General features: G+C 38.2%; 4 protein-coding genes across 9 annotated transcripts in view; 1 reads left to right on the plus strand and 3 right to left on the minus strand.

Moving 5' to 3' along the window:
• Window positions 1–269: 269 nt before the first annotated feature.
• Window positions 270–7,871, minus strand: bpnt1 (bisphosphate nucleotidase 1). The gene is made up of 9 exons (XM_057823433.1): window positions 7,842–7,871; window positions 5,557–5,678; window positions 3,166–3,270; window positions 2,768–2,875; window positions 2,339–2,387; window positions 1,325–1,416; window positions 1,034–1,231; window positions 724–829; window positions 270–652 (listed from the first exon to the last, which is right to left on the minus strand). The coding sequence occupies exons 2-9, from the start codon at window positions 5,674–5,676 to the stop codon at window positions 501–503; spliced, it is 930 nt and encodes a 309-aa protein (XP_057679416.1). The 5' UTR covers window positions 5,677–5,678; window positions 7,842–7,871; the 3' UTR covers window positions 270–500.
• A 1,041-nt stretch (window positions 7,872–8,912) lies between these two features.
• On the minus strand, window positions 8,913–13,011 carry saysd1 (SAYSVFN motif domain containing 1). Its single transcript, XM_057823430.1, has 2 exons — window positions 12,679–13,011; window positions 8,913–9,638 (listed from the first exon to the last, which is right to left on the minus strand). Exons 1-2 carry the CDS (start codon window positions 12,832–12,834, stop codon window positions 9,324–9,326), a joined length of 471 nt encoding a protein of 156 aa, XP_057679413.1. The 5' UTR covers window positions 12,835–13,011; the 3' UTR covers window positions 8,913–9,323.
• grcc10 (gene rich cluster, C10 gene) lies at window positions 12,871–18,679 on the plus strand. Its single transcript, XM_057823431.1, has 4 exons — window positions 12,871–13,085; window positions 13,463–13,516; window positions 16,210–16,386; window positions 18,315–18,679. The coding sequence occupies exons 2-4, from the start codon at window positions 13,465–13,467 to the stop codon at window positions 18,452–18,454; spliced, it is 369 nt and encodes a 122-aa protein (XP_057679414.1). The 5' UTR covers window positions 12,871–13,085; window positions 13,463–13,464; the 3' UTR covers window positions 18,455–18,679.
• The window catches only part of LOC130907904 (cytospin-A-like), a 176,822-nt gene continuing 174,667 nt past the window's right edge, over window positions 18,674–20,828 (minus strand). For 2 of the 6 annotated variants that reach the window (XR_009061546.1, XR_009061549.1), the window contains 2 exons: window positions 19,181–19,409; window positions 18,681–19,073 (listed from right to left, as the gene is read on the minus strand). Coding sequence is in view for 1 of the 6 variants with exons in the window: in XM_057823427.1 (XP_057679410.1) it covers window positions 19,302–19,409 (108 nt within the window). In the remaining 5 variants the exon portion in view is untranslated. Of the gene's footprint in view, window positions 19,410–20,828 lie in introns of all 6 variants that reach the window. The other 4 variants (XR_009061548.1, XR_009061545.1, XR_009061547.1 and 1 more) reach the window with 4 other exon arrangements.

Raw genomic sequence — 20,828 nt, forward strand, 5'->3', positions numbered from 1 at the left:
CAATTCATCATTCCATTTTGTTTGACGCTAGTCAAATCATGGATCAAACAAATGGATTTAGGTGTTCACATTTGCTTTGTAGAAAAACAACAAATTGTGCAACAAAAACTGAAACATTGAGCACTTGAATTCAAAAGTTTAGAGAATGAAAAATGTGGTTCTTTTGGGAAGGTCATATTATATTCTAGGTTTACTCTAAAAAATATAAGTAATCATAATTCCTAAACCCTTGAAATATTATATGAACAAAGAAACAGAAAAACACTCGCATTACAGGATGAAAATTGAGAGTATTTATTTTATTGTTAAATATATTTTACAGATGACTAACCACTCTGCATTAAATATAAAATATATTGGAAAATGACCTCAGCCTGTTTGGCATGAGCCCACTGTAGTCATCAAAAACGGCCACGATGAGTCGTCTTTTTTTATACCAACAGTTTGTCTGTGATATATGACATTAGTGTGTGTTATGTACACAGAATACTGCAGGCGCCTCAGTCAGATTTGAGGGCTTGCAGCACCGACTGAGGCACTCTGCTGATGTAGTATTCGTGATTTCGGAGCGTTGCGAGAACACCAGCAGAGTTCATACGTTTCACATTAGCGTCATAGCAGTATGGATTATTAAACATGTCCGTCAGTTTACCTGGCAGAGAAAAAGGAATATGTGAAGTTAATTAGATGAGGGCTGCTGAATGCAAAAATGAGTTTTCATACCTCCAACACAATGCAGGAGAACTTCAGGAGCACATGTGTCCCACTTTTTGGTTCCTGGACTTGCAAAGACATAAGCGGAAGCCTTGCCCTCGATAAGTTGGATGATCTGCAGACAGATGACTCATTAAAATTTATCAAGATTTTTTTTTTTTTGATAGAACCGTTTTTGTCCCTCAGCTTTTCACATAGGGCCTGTCTAAAACAGTGTTAAATTGTTATTCTAAATATCTCCTATAGAGATTTTTTTAAAAAATAAGTTTTGGTCATGCAACAATTTGAGTCAAGAATTTCTGTCATTCTGTCCTCCTACCTTGTTTCCTGCACCTCCCACTCTTATAACCTCATGAGGTTCCATTGCATTGACACAGTCTGTTACAATCTTGTTGCTATGGGAACGGGTGGTCGTGACTATGCGTTTGTTGTTCGGAACTTCTTGTAGCTGAAATCCGAAGGCACCCAGGCCAAGCATTGCCCACATGGTTCTCCCCATATGCACCCCTGGCTCAAGCTGACAAGAGAAAGGATCTAGAGTTAGGCGTCACCAAAATAGAATCCATTTGTTGACAAGAGGGAAAACCAGATTGTTAATTTGGGCCTGGACCTGGTAGTTGTAGAAAGGCTGGTTGACGACACCTGCGATTGCTCTGCCTGCATAGGCGATTCCGATAAGCACCGTCACATTATCGAGAAGCCCTAAAGTGCATAAAAAAAAATGTAATGCACTCTAAAGTGGAAAGCAAACAATTTAAGGAGAAAATATTGCTACTAATACTAAAATATCTATGAATAATACATACCAGAAAATAAATAATGACATAAATTTAATGATATTAAGGGGAAAAACGTAAAATAATGATAAATAAAAATGTTTAAAAAAAAGAAAAAAAAAATAAAAGAAAAAAAGTTCTTGGTTATTATATATATTTATCCTGTTTTTTTTTTTTTTTTTTTGTAAATGCAAAATATATTAATTAAAAAAAACAACATTTTAAAAATATTTTAAGTACTAATACAATATAAAAGCAATAAATAATATTAATACTAATAATTAAAAATATACAAGAATAAATAAATGATCTAATTTAAAATGGTAATGGTAAACAGTAATAAAACAATGGCTACACAAAAATCCTTACTTATCATTAATTGATTTATAACATGTTCTTAGTAATTGGAATAACATTCTTTTACACTAATCATTCAGTCATGCATTTCACATACAAAACTAATGTCAAAAACAAGTGATTGAAACAAAACTAGCATATTTTATTTATTTTTTTAATTACAAATAAAACACAGTAATTGTGTAGGGACAAGCCACAATATAAACAATTAGGTTTAAAAAACAAAAAAATAATAAAACACTATAACGCACATTTCTAAATACAGATAAAAATAACGAGATTTGGAAACTGTTCTTTCAAAGTAAATATTTATCTGCTGTGCACGCTTATTCATTAAATTTGAATTTAGTCACAAGATAATTGCATGCAGCATGTGTTTTGTGCTTTAGCCTCTTTTTTTAAAATGTATTCTTGTCCTGCTTGGCTTCTTAGCTGTTGTACAATACTATCACAAATTTATTTTGAAGAACATTTGTATCAACCGGACTTACCTTCAGTGTACTCCTTAGTGCCATCCACTGGATCCACCCAAACGACTAGCTAATATTTTGAAGACAGAAGTAGAAACAACTATGTAATGTGTGCTAGATTCAAATTTCGAAACACAGTAAAACTAGATGCCGACAGTCGACCACTCAGGAGAGTTCAGATAGTTGCACAACCCAGCACCCCGTACAATCGCTCAGTCATGAACTGTCACATCGCTCAAGTGTTTACTAAACTATGAAAAATATACACAATTGTCTCCTTTACAATCAAAAAGGTATTTTAACAAATTTGTTGCTTGTTAAATTTGTTTCAACCCCTTTAAATTCATTCTTGTAGTGTGTAGGGCAAAATCACAAAAACTTAACTAACTGTAGTTACATTTAAACAATAACCCAGTAGCAAATGCTGTTACACAATGTACAGGTTGTTACCTCCTCCTCTTTCAATCCACTGTATTCTGCTGGACATACTTTCTGAAGAATTTCTTCTGATTGGCCATTTTCAATCAGGTCCTCTGTGACCTCCTCAGCTGGAAGTTCCTGCATGGATTCATGTGAACACCCTGTAGTTTAAAATACATCAATTTTCTATGATGCTGGTGCGCATTATGGACTGGTCACCAGGCAATTGCAGCCAAATACACTATAGAGACCTAACTGTTTGTACTCATATATGGACTTTGTAGAGTCATTGCTTAACCAAGCAGACGTTTTTGAAACGTGGGCGGAAAACCAAGAAGATTGAAGGACTAAAACATCTCAACTGAAGGGCACACTTTGTTAACCGCTAGCACACATTGTTGAATTAAAAGTACAGTGGGCACACTCACCTCCTCGCCAATAATAGTGATTTTGGGGAAGCGTCTAGACAGTGAAGCACAGATGCTCTTCTGTGCAAGTCTGTCTGCTAATGTCTGCAGATCATGAGCGCCTTCCTAAGAGCAAAGCAGACAAACAAGTGTCATTTTTTACATTTTAAAATCGACGGTGCTAGAGGTCCAATCCATTTGAAATGTGAGGGTGGCAGGAAATGAACGAATGCTCCCAGTTCAAATGGATTGGACGTCTACTAGTGATAAATTTTAAGCAACACTTAGTAGCTTTTCAGTTTTGGTCGATTTTAGCAACGCCGGTGGACAAACGCGGCAGTGTTTTGCCTTAAGGAAGAGTGCGTTTCCCATGAGGACCAATGCACACCTGCACAGTGCCGTAAAATCATCAATCAATCAAAAATCAATCTCCCGGTCATCTGCAGATGGATTAAACAACATTTCTCTTTCCAGCAGCTGTGTGAAGGATGAATAGTAAGGGTGTAACGGTACATGTATTTGTATTGAACCGTTTCGGTACAGGGTGCTCGGTTCGGAACGGAGGCGTACCGAACAAGTTTCTGACGTAATGTAACCCTTACTTTTCCAGGCTGTGAGTCGATCGGGTTACAGTTTCTTTGTGTAGATTATATTTACTCCGTCTTCTCTACTATAATGAGGACCAACACGGACAGTATGTAACCCAGAAACGTCAATGGCGCGACAACGTAGCCGCCGCGAGAACGCAGTGAAACATGGGCGTTAAAGTCAATCAGCCAATGCACACCAGTCGCAGTGCGGCCGCGTGTTAGACGCGTCCCAGAAACGGCTCAACGCGACGAACGCGAAAAGAACGGCAGAGTTTTGATGCGAGACGCGACCCTCCTGTGTCAATACTACTAGCTAGGATCGGGCAGAAAGGAAGTCACTCGTGTAGAAATACAGTGGATCCGGTCGATTTTCAAACTAATATGCAATCGTAACCCACTTTTTGAGTCCATCAGATCTCTTGAGTGGTAGATCGGGGAACAGTTGACTTGTCTTTGTTGATTTACTGCTGTCTTCTCTGCTATAATAATAAACAACACGGGCCCGTGTTCAATAAAAAACCCTCCTACCACAACAAAACAAGTAGGAACTAATATTCACGTAAGAACTAAAGTTAAACAACATAAAATATACAATATACATGAATACTACATCACATTTGTAAAATAAACACATAATAAAATAAATAATAGCCCATTTAAATAAAAAAAAATTGAAATGAGCTAAAACACATGTAATTAAATAAAAAATAATACACAGATCCTGCTTACACAATTAAATTGATTAATTTCTGTGTGGCGCTTTAACTCGAGAAAATCCACCAATAAAGCTTTTGAAAACCGTTCATAAGAAAAAAAAATGATTCATTGAGGCATTTCATTCGTAAAATACATGTTAAAATCTTTGTCACTGGGATTGCTTTTCTCTTTAGCACAGGACTTCTTATTTCTTCTTTCTTTCAGAAAGAAAGCTGACCAATATGCGGGGTCTGAAAGGCAAATTGTTGTTGGATTATCTTTACATACCCGCTACTTTTTGAGCAGAATTCCAGCTTTGTATAGGCTAATGTTCCTATTGTTGAAAGCACAAAGGTGTGTAATAAACAACCAGCACATTTATATTTTGCATTTTGTTTTCTTACTGTACCGAAAATGAACCGAAGCGTGACCTCAAACCGAGGTATGTACCAAAACCGAGACTTTTGTGTACCGTTACACCCCTAATGAATAGTAGTAATAAGTTAATGATTCCAGTTGTTGCTAAACAATAGCATATGACGGTTAGCAACCGTGTGGCTTAGTAGTGTGTGGCTAACCGACCCCACCCGAACTCATCGAGTTCGGTTGTGGGGGGGGGGGGGTGGGGGGGTGTAACGCCAGTGAGTGAACCCCAGGCCAATGTTTATTCTTGAGTGTCCTTTTATCCTTCTTTAACTCGAACAGACAAAACTTTTTTTCTCTTTTGTTGCTCTGCCATCGTTGCAGATTTCGCGCAAAAGCGTTCGCATCAACTTCTGCCTTTATAATGAATGGGGAAAGGGAGAAAACACACATGACGTAAAGCAGTCAGCACATTTGTAGTTTTTTTGTGTGGCAGGGTTCCTGCCACCCTCCTCAAAGTTAATTAGTGCCGGTGAAAGTGATACAGAACCCCTCAAGATATAAAAGGGGTGTCATTCAACTAGTTGTCAGTCGACATATCACAAATGTGATGAAAATATTTCATAAAGGTTGAAAAGTACCCTAGTGTTGCTTTAATAAACTCATTTCACAGCAGAATGATGAAAATAGCCACACCATCAGTGGCACTGAATAAGTTAAACAAAGTCAACGCATGTCTCGATAACTTGGGTTCAAGCCTCACCTTCTCCACTATGCCGAGGTCTCCACGGTGAAGTACTTTCCTCACAATCTCTCCAGCTTTCTCAGCCACAGTGTAAGCTGAGGCCACCAGACGAAGAACCACAGCAGGACTCCCGGACATTGCTGAAGGATCAAAACAGTACAGCCATAATTTTGGTGTCTCCATCCTGTCTGTACTAATTGTCAGAGGTGGGTAGTAACGCGTTACATATACTCCGTTACATTTACTTGAGTAACTTTTTGTACTCCTAAGAGTCGTTTTACCAAGCCATACGTTTTAGTTTTACATGAGTAGATTTGTGAAGAAAAAATGCTACTCTTACTCCGCTACTTCGGGTGACACGAGTCGTTACATTTTTCCACTTTATTCTACATACTGTATTGGATTTTTTTTTTGGCTAGCAATGCCAAGAGAAGAGCCAGGAGCTCTACCAATTTATTTCACCAATGAGATGTCGCAACAATAATCACGACTCTATTATACCAATCAGACGCAAGCTTGCCGTTCTATTATCATGCGAGCCTGTTCAATCGCATGGCGTCTTTAAAGCACCCTAAAAAATGAATAATTTGAAATAGAGCGCTGCCATCAACATGACTCGAAAGTGCGGATTTTAACCTCTCTCTCAGTTTTTATTTGGCACTGATTGAACGCGGAAAACCAGAGATATGATCCTTTTAATTTCATAAAAGTAACTATGAAGGTTGCACATCACATTGACGCAGCTGCCCTTCTATTCCAACTAGGAACTATTTTTCCACTAGAGGGCACTCGCGCTTTTTGGACAAATAATGCTTAATTTCTGTGATTTTTTTTTTCTTTCTCGCCGGAATTCAATTTGTTTTGTTTTTTTTTCTCTGAGAAAAAAAAAAAACATTGTTTAAAACAAAAAAAAAAAATCTAACAAAAATGTAAACAGTTACTTACAATGTTACTTATTGAGTATTCTTTTCACTGGATTCTTTCATTACCTGTACTTCAGCACCTTGTTTGGATGACTACTTTTACTTTAGTATTTTTTTTGGACTATAAGTCGCAGTTTTTTTAATAGTTTGGCTGGGGGTGCGAGTTATACTCAAGAGTGGCTTATGTGTAAAATCATTAACACATAACGATATCATTTCACATGTTATTTTGGTGTTTTGGAGTGACAATGATGGTTTGGTAAACTTGTTAGCATGTTCTTTATGCTATAGTTATCTGAATAACTCTTAATAGCTATGTCCACGTTTGCGTTCTGCCTTTGGCAACGTGTGTTCAATTGTATTATTGACTTTATTATATTGAAATGCATGCTTTTTATTAAATTGCCTTTCAAGATGACATATCTGTTCTATGTGTTGGATTTTATCAAGTAAATTTCCCCCAGAAATGCGACTTGTACTCCAGTGCCACATATATATGTTGTTTTCCTCTTCGTTGGGCATTTTATGGCTGTTGCGACTTATACTTAGGTGCGACTTGTACTCCGAAAAATACGGTAATATTATTTTGAAGTAACGCTACTCTTATTTAAGTACAAATTTTGGCTATTCTACCCACCAATGCTCATTGTATGTACACCTTGTATACACAGCAGGGACGGCCACAAGCAATTTGCTGACCCACGCAGGATTTTTCCTGGCACCCATGCCTGGCCATGGTGTTTAGTAGTGGTGGTGTGTAGTGGGTCAGATTTGCCACGTGGTGGGGCTTCACAATGTACTCCCCACAATCAAAAAATTTGAAACATGGTATTTACGCAAGAATATTATTTCAAGTGGTTACAGTTGGGTGAAGTAACAAAATACATATATTTTGCAACATAACTCAATAGTTACTTTTAGTAGCAGCAGCAAACTTTGAATTGTCGAAACTTGCAAATTTGAGGGCGCCGTTCAAACGAATTGTATCAAAATATGTATATGAAGGAGTTGATACACAAATGAAATAATTAGACAAAAAAATGCACGTTTAGTGGGAACACTGCGCCCTTGCCCCTTGCTGGCGCCCCAGTCAATTGCCTAGTCTGCCTGATGGGATGGTCACCTCTGATACAGTCACACCCGGTACTGGTTTAGACGTCTAGCGTTGTCAATGACAGCCAACGACTTAAAACATTTTACCTATATTCCCAATTGCTCATTGTAGACGGTTTAGTTTTCTTTTTCTTTTTTTTAAGTGTAGCAAATTGTTTAATAAACGAGCAACAGCTGTTCACTTAAAACGGAAGCTAGAATGCGACTACAATTTACTAGAGAAATAAAACCACATAAATAAAATGCCAAACTATGAGGATTACTTACCAGTATGGCAACACACAGGGAAAAAAGCCGGCTGCTACGATGAGTTAGCTGGCGTACATTAATTTGAAATGGACGCCAGAAAACAACTCTCACTCCAAGAGTTAATAGTAACTGACAAGATAGTTAAAGCCGATATCCACGACAAGTGAGTCTCTATTGTGACAGTACAAAAAATATACTCGTTAGTAGAAACAAATGCGGAACTGCTGTTGTTAGTGTCGATCTTGTTTGTGCGAATTATGAAACACGCAAAGGCGACACTGCCTCTAGTGGACTTGAATGAATTTGAAACAGCACTGTCAAAAATGGAATTTTTTCTAATATCGCTGGTTTAAACCTTCAATTTTTGTTAGATTATTGCCCATATTATTAATATGTTTCTTTCTTGCATATTTATCACACAGAAAGGTTTCAGTTCATTAAACATTTTTAATACCCAAATAAAAGGGAAATGCTCAAAAGGTTAGCTTCTTTAAATCAAGGCAAAAAAAAAAAAAAAAAAATCCTGACCATCATGACAGGAGGGAGAGCTGGAGATAGCAGAGATGAAGATGCTAAAGTTTTCTTTGGGAGTAACCAGGATGGATAGGATCAGAAATGAGCACAGTGCATGTTACAGGATTTGGAGATGGAAGTCAGAGAGGCCAGACTGACATGGTTTGGGCATGTCCAGAGGACAGTTAGTATATTGGAAAAAGGATGCCGAATTTCCATATTTCCATATACCAGGCAGGAGGTCCAGAGGACGAACAAAGAGGTTTATGGATGTAGTTAAAGAGGACATGAAGGTAGTTGGTGTGAGAGCAGAGAATACAGAGGACATGTTTGGATGGAGACAAGTGATTCGCTGTGGCGACCCCTGAAGGGAAAAGCCGAAAGGCAAAGATCCCTAACTGCCCTTTACTGTTCAAATCTGCAATGTATGATGTTTCATTTAACTTTCCTGCCTATTTGATTGTAAATTTTGTAAATTTTCATTTATGCTTGTTTTATTTCAATTTATTATAACATTGAATTGCCCCGTGTGTGCTTAACATTACACTGAGACAACACAAATAAATATAAAATGCAGTTTTTACGATCATTTTATTTACTGTGCACAGGATTACAAACCTATCTGGCCCAAAGTAATGGCATCCCTCTTGTAAATGACAACGTAACCATAGTGAGGGATGGTAAAGCTGATTTCAATTTTACTGGCCATACCCAAACCTGATCATCACCACATTTGTTGAATCAAGATATGACTTAACGAGAACATGTCAAAGTGAAGTAGGCTACAAGATCTCAAGATCATACACATTGTGCCGCGATCCGAAGAAACTTAAAATGAGTGAAATCTGTGAGGGATCACTGTATTTGAAAACTCCAGCTTCAGAAAATGACGTTTTCCTGTAAATAGATGTCAATTTGTCAATAGACGAATTAAGTACATAGCAATTATTATTTCACGTCAGGATTCATTTGCAATTTGCAGGCATTTCATCTATTTGCAACTCTGAAGCCCATCTCTGCCTCCATCTGCTCTGCGGTGAGAGTGCCCAGCAACGCCTGACAACCTGGATTGAAGACTGAATAAGCACTCATCTCCCCGGGCTCCCGTTTATCAGAGTCACGTAGTCCCTCGTACAGCCAGTAAAAGAGGGAGACTACGAAGAAGGGCAAGCCGAAATCCAATTCCACAAAAAAGCCTAACAGGACCACCCAGAGCAAGACTTTGAGCAGGGTGATGTTGTGGAGATTTCTTGTGGCCAGCCATCTTCCCCACTTGCTGTCCAGGATCCAGTCACAATAGTCCTGCGAAAACAGGAGCAAATAAATTAATGCAAACCCTTGACAGAAGACTCGGAGACTCCATCAACCCATTTTTATATTGCTGAACTCATCTGTATTTCAGCAATCATGCCTATTTTGGAATCTTTGAGGAAGCTGGAGTACCTAGATTCCAGATAACAGAGGAATAGCTCAAAAAGATAATAAGTGAACGAAACAACAACAACATATTAATAATGATAATATGCAGGCAAAGCTCATTCAAGCTAAGCATTAACTCTTTTTTTTTTTTTTTAAATTAGAAAGAAAAAAAAAGATTTTAGGGAAAATTTAAGAGAAACCAACCTGTGAAAAACAGTTGTATTGTAGTGGTACTTGTTTGAAACATGCTGATTAAAACAGGAATAGTACAATCACTGACAAGTATAACTTTAGGACTTCATTCTGGCTCTTGAGCAGAAAACAAATTCATCGTGACTTTTAAAACGGCCACAGCAACCAAATTACAGTGACCAAGCATCCTCTTTTGCACGGACATGTCCACTTTTCACATCCTGTCCGGGGCGTCCGGCGGGGTTTATAAATTAATGATTGACTTGACTGACGCTTTGCACAGTATACTACAGTACTGCGCTGCCTGTGACCTGTTCCCAGGGAGCCTGCCCAGTTGTTAAGACTTTTATTACGATCAGTACGTATTTAATCAAATGCTCATGTACCCAAAAGAGTAATTAAGACGAAAATACCTTTATTCAACTTTGGATACAAATTTGCGCATGTGTGCGCAGTCACAGACTGGCTTTATCATGGCGTCAACTGTCAATTCTCATTCACAAACAAACATTCGTCACGACATGAACCATACTTATTCTTGAATAAAGAACATTTCAGACAAACACGTTTTTTTTTTAGGATTAAGTACAATAATTTATTGCTTAAAAAAAGGCCGTTAAGCTTATTTTCAGATATCTATTTTTCTTATTTCAAGAAGTCTAAGTGAGTGAAATATACTTGAAGCGCTGGCAGATAATTCCAATTATTTCCAATAGATTTACACTGAAAACACTGTTATATATAGTGCTGCAACGATTAATCGATTAACTCGAGTATTTGATTAGAAGAAAAAGATTCAAATGGAATTTTGCTGCTTCGGGTATTCGTTTAATTAAAGTTGCATTGTAATAGTTTGTTTGGAAAGTGAATTTAGTTTTATTGATTTGGGTGGATACACTGCCCTCTAGCCTGCCTCGTTTCACATGGCTGAATCCAGCTGCTCCCTGTTAAGACCAACGTAAGCTTATGTTTCAGTTAATGTTTTTTTAATGCATTCGTAGTTTAGTTTATAGGTATACTTAGCCGCTTTTTGTGGGAATATGTGTCTGAATCATTTGTTAAGAGCATTGGAAAAAAAAAAAAAAAACGTTAGCATTAGCCACGTTTACATGCTGACTTTTATTCATACCGATTCAAATCATTCCGAATGGAAATTTCACATCAGCTGTTTACATGTCACTTCATCTATTCCGATCCAGCGTTTACATGTGACTGCCTTTATTCCGAAAGGACGTTTGACAACTGCCGTCTGACATGCGCAGCTTAATCAAAACAAAGCGTCATGTTGCAAAACATGGAGATCGATCGTCAGATCAGCTGCTGTTTTAACTTTTCGAGTGGAAACTAAACTTCAGAATGACACGCCGTTCATATAAAAAGTTGTGTGGGTGCGCTGTGCGTGTGCTTGGAAGCCATGTTGCAAGTGACGTTACTTACGTCACCAAGTGACGTCACCACGTCAGTACGGAGCATGTGCAGAAAGAACGCAACCAGACACCATTCCGCTTCCCTGTTTACATTATATAATTTTACTTTTAATCGATTTGGGAAAAGGAATATTCCACCCCTGTGAAACGGAATGAAATTCTATTCGGTTTGGGCCTGTTCATTCCGAATGAGGTGTTTATATGGAACATATTTATTCGGTTTGAACAAATATTCCGATTGTAATTGGAATATTTGGCTCCATGTAAACGTGGCAATTGACTTGTGTCGATGTGTTTTTGGTAATTTAAAACTGATTTTACCGTGGATTGGAACATATTCTCGGGTCTCCTGTTCACCATCTGTGTTGTTGTGGAGACGACTTCCGACGCGCAAGAGTGATGTTGCTCGTTAAGAACACGTCACGCAAATAAACGAATCTGATTTGTCGATTGATTTTGTACCTGCTCGAGAGGCCATTAATGGGCTGGTTCCCAGACCTTTCTCTCAGTGTTTGAAAAATACAGGGAGAACAGTCTGGCCGTGCCATGCTAGCGTAAAGTCGCCAATTGTTCTTTTGTTGCACATAGATCCTCATTCAATTATTTTTTTAATACCGTTTGATGCTCAGCTCAGGTATTTTAATTTTTTATGTTCCTTATCCGATTACTCGATTATTCGAATTAACTAGTTCACCCATTAATCGACTACTGAAATAATCGATAGCTGCAGCCCTAGTTATATATGTCAGGAGTGGCTTACTTTTAAAGGCATTGTTGTGCAACTTAGGTATTTACTCTTTAAGTAATTGTTGCCAAAAGTTTACCATTACACAATGTCAGACAATCTATCATTATTTAGATGTGGGAATTTACTATTTGTTCACATTTGATGTTGGAAAAAAAGAGCAATAAATTGTATTTTTGCACAGTAATATTTGCTCCTTTAAAATTTTACATTAATCTTTAATTATCGGCTTGAAATGATCAGTTATCGGCTGAAACGAGGAGGAAATTATCGTTATCGGTTGAAAAATGTATTATCGTGCACCACTACTAACAATTTACAAACCCTATACTGTTCTCGAAGTAGTTTAGCAAGACAAAAACAATGTCTGACTTGTGCTACAATTTGAGTTTTCAACAATCACAACAAATGGTTTGAATTGGAAAATATACAATTCTTATTTAATGGTGGAGTGTTAGAAAGAATATCATGCCATTGCATTACATCAGTGGAGAGCTTGATGTATTTTTTGAAAAAAGTTAAAACAAAAATGTACAAGATAGACAGAGACCGCATTCACCTTTCGCCGGGAATTCGTTTGTGACACGTTCTCATTCTGTGGAGTTATAGTTGAAGGCACTTTCGCATTTGTTTCGGAATCGGAGAGAGCAAAGTCCTCCCGAATCAAAGCTCTCGCCTGTCGCAGAGCCCTGAAATTTGCAAGCTTCCGCTCCATTGCGGATATGCACAATATGTCAGCTTCCGATAAAGTTTATCCGTTTAATCCATCGACACTACCAACGTTCTCAAATGATTTGACTGCCACGCATACACGTTTTAGTGACATTTCTATGTCACCCCTGTGTTTACTTTTGCCAGTATTTATGCCTGAAAGTCGAACATAGTGTCGTAAATCGCTTGTCGCAAATTAGTGCCGTTGACGATACCCGAAGCTTTTGCCTGACAAGCTTCCTTTTTCATCCTTGGGTGAGTTGTCTATTTATGTCACACTTTGACGGTTTGTTATCGATAGTTAAACGGTTTATTCTTTGCATTTTGTTTAAGTAAGGTTAACCTGAGACAAAGTCGGCGAGAGAGCAACTCCAACCACACCTAATTCATCTTGTCAAGATTCTTTAGCACTATTTGCTTTAAAGCCCTCCATTGTAAATTCACGTTTGTCTGATTTATTGACGGACTTTAAGCATTATAAACCAGTGATCTGGCATTTCGAACGAAAAGATGACTAACTCATCGTTATGTAATTTAACAAATTCATCTGTCTGCCACCCCCCCCCCCCCCCCATTTTCATTTATTGTGTAAATAATAGTAAATGTCGTTTTCTGTCCCTAATTATTTTCAGACATGGCCTCTGCACCGGCACAACAGCCCACTTTGACTGTAGAGCAGACCAGAGGTAATTTTTGCATCGGTGTACTAAAATAAAAAATGAATGTTTTCTTTTCCAACGGTTATCATATGCAAACCATAATAGGGTTGAGCAACATTTTAACTAATGTTTCGAATTTCACGCAATTTAAAATCATTTCCTATTTTGGTTCATTTCTGGAGTATTTATTAACTAAATGATTGCATAGTACATACAAACACACACCATCTTGTCAAATACTGTAGCTTTGCTGTCACATTGGGGCCTTTTATAGCCTGGAAGTAAGTATATTTACATTATAATTAGCACATGCCTGTTGGAATTTACATGCGTGTGGCTTTATATATACAGTAGTACCTCGACACGATCGCTTCAACACATGATCTTTTCGACATCCGCCGTAAAATTTGACTCGCCATTTGTTTATACATCCGACGACATGCTCGAAATACGACAATTTATTACAGAGCCGCAGTTTGTTTTCTTGCAAGATGGGCGCAGGGCGGATTTTCTTGTGAGTAAAATCAACATGGATTCCAACAATGTTAGTGCAGGTGGTGAAAAAAGGAAAAAGATGAGGCTTACCATTGAAAGGAAGATAGAAAAATGAGTGTGGGGTGCGCGTCCATGAACTGGCTCGATAATACTGCCATAGACTAAGATCTCGGCGATTCTCAGTTCGCCTGTCTTTATGATTTGAGGTGACAATTATTGTTATTGTAACATCGCCATAGAAATTGCAGGCTTCGTCAGGTTTTTAATCATTTATTTCAGAACTTGTGCAACACAACATGCCTACTGTCCGCCACAGCTGAACCCTACAACAGAACATGAAAAGTGAAAGTAAAAACTCCTCTCTCACTCTAACAGGTCAGCCACGTGGTGCGTTTAGGTATACCATGCAAAAATACATCTGACACATTAGAACCAGATTCGTTATATTATTACAGGTATTATTATATAATTATTCAGATTTTTATTCATATTTTTTTTGTTTTGCTCTGTGTAATTGCTATTTGCAATAGTCCCAGCAGTATTTATTAAGGATTTAGTGTAGGTTTTAGGGCTGTGGAACAAATTAATGGAAATATAATGTATTCCTATGGGAAAATCCAGCTCGGCATACAACCATTTTGACTTACAAACAAGGTCCTGGAACGAATTAACTTCGTATGTATAGGTACCACTGTATATGAAAAAAATATGTAACAACACTCACTATATCAATTAATGAGGCATAGTGTAAGGTAGGCCTGAACGATATATCGTTTAAACATCGCCATCGCGATGTGCGCATGCGCAATAGTCCCATCGCAAGGACGTGCGATAGTTTTTTCATTTCATTTTTTTAAATCCACAAACGTTTGTTTTGAGCAAGGAGCGAGAAAGAGAGTGCACAGTCTCTCATTCTCTCCAGCTCGCAGTCATCGGCTCCTCCCCCTCCCCTGCTAGAGCAGAGTGGAGGGAGGAGGGGCCGAACAGCAGAGCGGAGGGAGGAGGGGCCGTTTTCAAAGTGAAAGCAAGCAATCAAGCAGCACGTTGAATAGGGAAGACTGTCTCCAAAAGGAGTTTTGGAAGTATTTTGGCTATCGACAAGAATATAAGGAACAAAAAACAGCCCTGTTGACAGTGCCTCGCCATGGTTGCCTCAACAAGAAGTAATCCGTCGAACATGTGGGACCATTTAAAACGCAGGTATCTATGCATTCCTGCTACGAGCTTCCCATCAGAGGCTTTTTAGTACAGGTGGGAACATTGTTACGTGCCAACGTTGTTGTCTCAAGCCTGCAATGGTGGATAAACTAGTAGTCTTGGCCAAAAACCTATGAGACCCAGTTGAGAATTGCTGAGCAAGGAAGGTGGACGATATGCAGACAAATACATAAATTTGGGAGTTAAAATGGTTCTGTTATTCATCAGTTATTTGCTGTTATTCAGTTCAATTATTTACAAGTTCAATTGAGTTTCTGTTTCTTTTATATTTAAATTAACTGTAAATCGTATTTTTCAAATAACTATAGTACAGCTGCACATAAAGTTTTGATACTTAATATTTTTTAAATATTTTTACAACTTTGTTGCAGTTTTGCAGTTCTATATTGTTATATTTTGTGTAAACAACTCAGGGGACTAATGCACTTGCACTTTTATTTGACAGATTTAATATTTAAGTTCAAATATGTTGACAACTTTATTGTTTTACTGAGGTTCTTATTTATTGTTATAGTTTGTGAACAACTCTTATTTGTCATATTTAATATTTTTGTTCAAATATGTTTACAACTTTGTTGTTATTTTACCGAAGTTGTTATTTATTGTTATATTTTGTCAAAAACTCAGGGGACGAATGCACCTGCTCTTTTATTTGTCATTTAATGTATTTGCTGCTGTTGAAGTGTCAAATATTGTGTTCAAGAAATTATCTATTTTGTGCAGACATGGCTTCCTGGATCCCTTCATAATAATACAGCAATCTTAATCATTCACAAATGAAACGGTATTATATGAATACACTGTGGTCACGGTGTGTCATGCAAAGTATTTCCAAACAGCTATTCAAGTCATCTAGTGAATATTTCTTTAAAAAATTTTTTTTTTTTTTTTTACTATCGCAATATAATATCGCAATATATTGCACACCTAAAAAAAATCGCAACAATAGTTTTTTCCAATATCGTTCAGGCCTAGTGTAAGGTCAGGCATGTGCTTGTGTGTCACAGTGGTGCTTAGTGAGGTGATCCAGGCCTTCTCTGTGCCGGAAAATGCAGTGAGAATGGAGGAGGCACGGGAGAGCGCGTGCAACGATATGGGCAAGATGCTCCAGCTGGTTCTCCCTGTTGCCACGCTAATTCAGCAGGAAGTCATCAAAGCATATGGTTTTAACAACGAAGGAGAAGGTGAGACCAAAATGCTTCAACATACACTGCTGGCCAAAAGTATTGGCACCCCTGCATTTCTGTCAGATAATGCTCAATTTCTCCCAGAAAATGATTGCAATTAGAAATGCTTTTATAGTGCTATCTTCCATTTATTTTGCTTGCAATGAAAAAAAACACAAAAGAGAATGAGAAAAAAATTTAAATCAATATTTTGCACAAAAGTCTAAAAATGGGCCGGACAAAAGTATTGGCACCCTTTGAAAAATCATGTGATGCTTGTCTAATTTGTGTGATTATTAGCACCTGTTACCTGTGGCACATAAAAGGTGGTGGCAATAACTAAATCACACTTGCAGCCAGTTAAAATATATTAAAGTTGACTCAACCTCTGTCCTGTGTCTTTTTGTGTATCACATTGAGCATGGAGAAAAGAAAGAAGACCAAAGAACTGTCTAAGGACTTGAGAAGCAAAATTGTGGGGAAGCATGGGCAAAAAGGCTACAAGTCCATCTCCAAAGACTTGAATGTTCCGGTGTCTCCCGTGCACAGTGTCATCAATGAGTGTAAAGCCCATGGCACTGTGGCTAACCTCCCTAGATGTGGACAGAAAAGAAAAATTGATGATATATTTCAAAAAAAGATTGTGTGGATGGTGGATAAAGAACCTCGACTAACATCCAGTCGAGTTCAAGCTGTCCTGCAGTGCGAGGGCACAACAGTGTCAACCCGTACTATACGTCAGTGTCTGAATGAAAAGGGACTCTATGGTAGGGCACCCAGGAAGACCCCACTTCTGACCCAGAGACATAAAAAAAACAGGCTGGGGTTTGCCAAAACTTACCCGAGAAAGCCAAAAATGTTTTGAAAGAATGTTCTCTGGTCAGATGAGGCAAAAGTAGAGCTTTTTGGGAAAAGGCATCAACATAAAGTTTACAGAGCAAAAAAACGAGGCTTTCAAAGAAAAGAGCACGGTCCCCGCAGTCAAACATGGCAGAGATTCCCTGATGTTTTGGGGTTGCTTTGCTACCTCTGGCCCTGGACTGCTTGACCGTGTGCATGGCATTATGAAGTCTGAAGACTACCAACAAATTTTGCAGCATAATGTAAGGCCAAGTGTGAGAAAGCTGGGTCTCCCTCAGAGGTCTTGGGTCTTCCAGCAGAAGAATGACCCAAAACACTCTTCAAAAAGCACTAGAAAATGGTTTGAGAGAAAGCACTGGAGACTTCTATAGTGGCCAGCATTGAGTCCAGTCCTGAATCCCACAGAACACCTGTGGAGAGATCTGAAAAGGGCAGTTTGGAGAAGGCACCCTTCAAATCTCAGAGACCTGGAGCAGTTGGCCAAAGAAGAATGGTCTAGAATTCCAGCAGAGCATTGTAAGAAACTCATGGATGGATACCGGAAGCGGTTGTTAGCAGTTATTTTGTCTAAAGGTTGTTCTACCAAGTATTAGGCTTAGGGTGCCAATACTTTTGTCCGGCCGATTTGTGGAGTTTTGTGTAAAATGATAATGATTTAATTTTTTTTTTCCATTCTCTTTTGTGTTTTGTCATTGCAAGCAAAATAAACGAAGATATTACTAACAAAGCATTTGTAATTGCAATCATTTTCAGGGAGAAATTGAGCATTATCTGACAGAATTGCAGGGGTGCCAATACTTTTGGCCAGCAGTGTTCGCGACAACTTCTATGAAGTTACACTTGTATTTTGAAACTTTAAAAAGTTGTGTTGCCTTAACTCATTAGCTTACATTGACGGCGTAGCGGTCTAATCTATTTTGACTGGGTGGGCAGCCCTCCCAATCAAAATGGATCGGACATCTAGCGCCACTAATGGCACTGAATGGTGAGTATTCAAAACTAGTCTTCCCAGTTTAAATGAATTGGACGTCTGTACTTGTCAATGGCAGACAATGAGTTGACATTAGGTCTGTTTCTTATTTAAGGTGTCCTGAAGTTTGCTAGATTGGTCAAGATGTATGAAACCCAGGACCCCGAAATCGCTGCCATGTCAGCCAAACTCAAGGCTCTCCTCCTGCCGCCTCTGTCAACACCACCCATAGGGGGCGCCATTCCGGCCTCGTAAAATTGAATGAATACAATACGTCTGCAGGATTAGTGCAAATGCCATTTTATGTCCCTCCACTAAAGGGCTCCATTGTGTAAGCAGTCATAAGGTCAGATTTTTTCTTTTAAGAACACTTGTAGGTGTTTGTTGTATTTATCAATTTTTAATAACATTTCCATGAACTGATTCCCATTGTTTTATATACTGTACGTTAATAAATGTCATTGTGTTGCATTTTTGCAATTTGCTCTCTCAAATGGATTTTGTAAAATCTTTTATTAACATTTTGAAGGGAATGTGCCAACACGTGTAATTATTTTTTGTTGTGAACTGATAACAATTTCTCGAAATCACTAAAACTTGCTTCATTGTGAGTGTTCAGATATACAGTACTTTTATTATTGCAATAAGTAATCAGGCAACAACTTGAAAACAAATATGCACACACTTGCCTAAAATGTTCCTCATACAGATGGAATTAAAAAAATAGCATAAAAATCGAGTTTTGTTTCAAGTTTGGCTGCATGCAAGCAATCAATGTGACAATCACAGTGGATGGTGCCCTCTTCCCCAAAATAGGTTTCATCAAAGTGCTCATTTTCATATATAACTGTAGTGCAAACCAGTGCTTCAAAGCCTGCCAAAACACATGAAAGTTGGAGGTCAGGTGATATTTTAGTCATAGTTATGTATTTGTCATTTAAAAAAAAAAAAGTGATGATGTGTGCATTCTGTGTGACAAACCTGACTGCGAAGTCTTACCCAGTGGGACAAGTGTCATGAAAAAAGATCAAATTAAACACTGTCGAAGTTATACTGGGAAGTAATGAAGGAAGCCGGTACATGAAGTGTGCAGCTCCAGAAATCATATTGTCGATTCCTCACTCTTCTCAAGTTGATAATACATGCTTTTGATGTAACGGAGTACTTTGTGCCAGTCTGGTGTCTCATGCTTCAACATGTCATCCACGGTCTGTCAAATGGTCACCATGAAAGAGTGCAAACAAAGGTAACATCATCATTACCTGGGTTTAGTATTAAATTGGTAAGAAAAAAAAAACGCTGATTTTATCATTATGGACAGATTGGCCAGGGTATTTATACTTGGTTACAAAAAAATGTTGAAATGTAATAACCTTTTTTTACCTGCATACAGTGGGGAGAACAAGTATTTGATACACTGCCAATGGGTTTTTCCATTGTGAGTGTATCAAATACTTGTTCTCCCCACTGTATATTACTCAATTTGCAATTAATCAATTAACCTATCATTTACTTTGCTAAATTGGGGGAGTGGGGCAATGAAGCATTAAAAATGTATCTACATCCCTCTTTCAATGTATCACAGTGACCTAAAATGTTCTTAAGCGAAGAACGGGGGCGCAGAGTTGATGCCGGGGGTGGCACATGTGACCTCGGAGAAACATACTTTTTTGCCGTATGAGAATAAAGTGTACTTGCACACCCACTCAGTAGGTGGCAGTGGCGCTCTCATTTTCAGAGGCCCGCAGTATTTTTGAATAGAATAAGATCATAGAGCAAAGACTACAGTAGGAGATGAGGAAAGACCAGTCTGTTTACAGTGTGTAAAAATGTTTGCAGCGGACAACGGGAAACCAAATCAATTAAGACGTCACGTGAAGACATTAGACCCCAATCACATTGATAAGCTGCTTGATCGTTTTTCAGCGAAAACGTGTTGAATATTGCCAGAAATCGTCCCCATTTGTCAATGTTACAGCAGTAAACCAGCATGCACTGTTAGCATGCTTAATGCAAAATAACCCCACACCATAGCAAAGGAGCTGATACTGCCTGCAGCAAAAATAAAAACTCCCGCTGGCCAATGACACTGTCGTGTAATTTGAATTTAGATGCACTTTACTTTTCTGTTACAAACAGAACAGTTGATTTATATTACTATTTTCATTTAATATTAAAGGGCAATGTAATGCAGAGGTACTTATAATAATTTTAGAGACAAATGGTACTATTTACAGTGGCGGCAGAGAGTTGGGGAGGTGCGACACGTTTACGTCTTCGTGGGGGAGGGGTAACAGAAAATAACTGAGAAGCGCTGCCTTTAACAAAGAATATGAACGTCATAGTTTTAAGTTTTTGAAACACAAACATTGTATTCCTCTTCTAGGGTACTAGCATGCAATTATATATCTTATTTTTCGGACTATACGTCGCACCTGAGTATAAGTCGCACCAGGCAAAAAATGTGCAATGAAAAGGAAAAAAACATGAGTATAAGTCACATTTTTGGGGGGAAATTTGATGGAATCCAGCACCAATAACAGACATGTCAATTTGAAAGGCAAATTAAAATACAATAGAGAACAACAGGCTGAATGGGTGTATGGTATACCAACTTTACATGACGGCG

The sequence above is a fragment of the Corythoichthys intestinalis genome, chromosome 19 (genome assembly GCF_030265065.1).
Source record: "Corythoichthys intestinalis isolate RoL2023-P3 chromosome 19, ASM3026506v1, whole genome shotgun sequence".
Lineage (NCBI taxonomy): Eukaryota > Metazoa > Chordata > Actinopteri > Syngnathiformes > Syngnathidae > Corythoichthys > Corythoichthys intestinalis.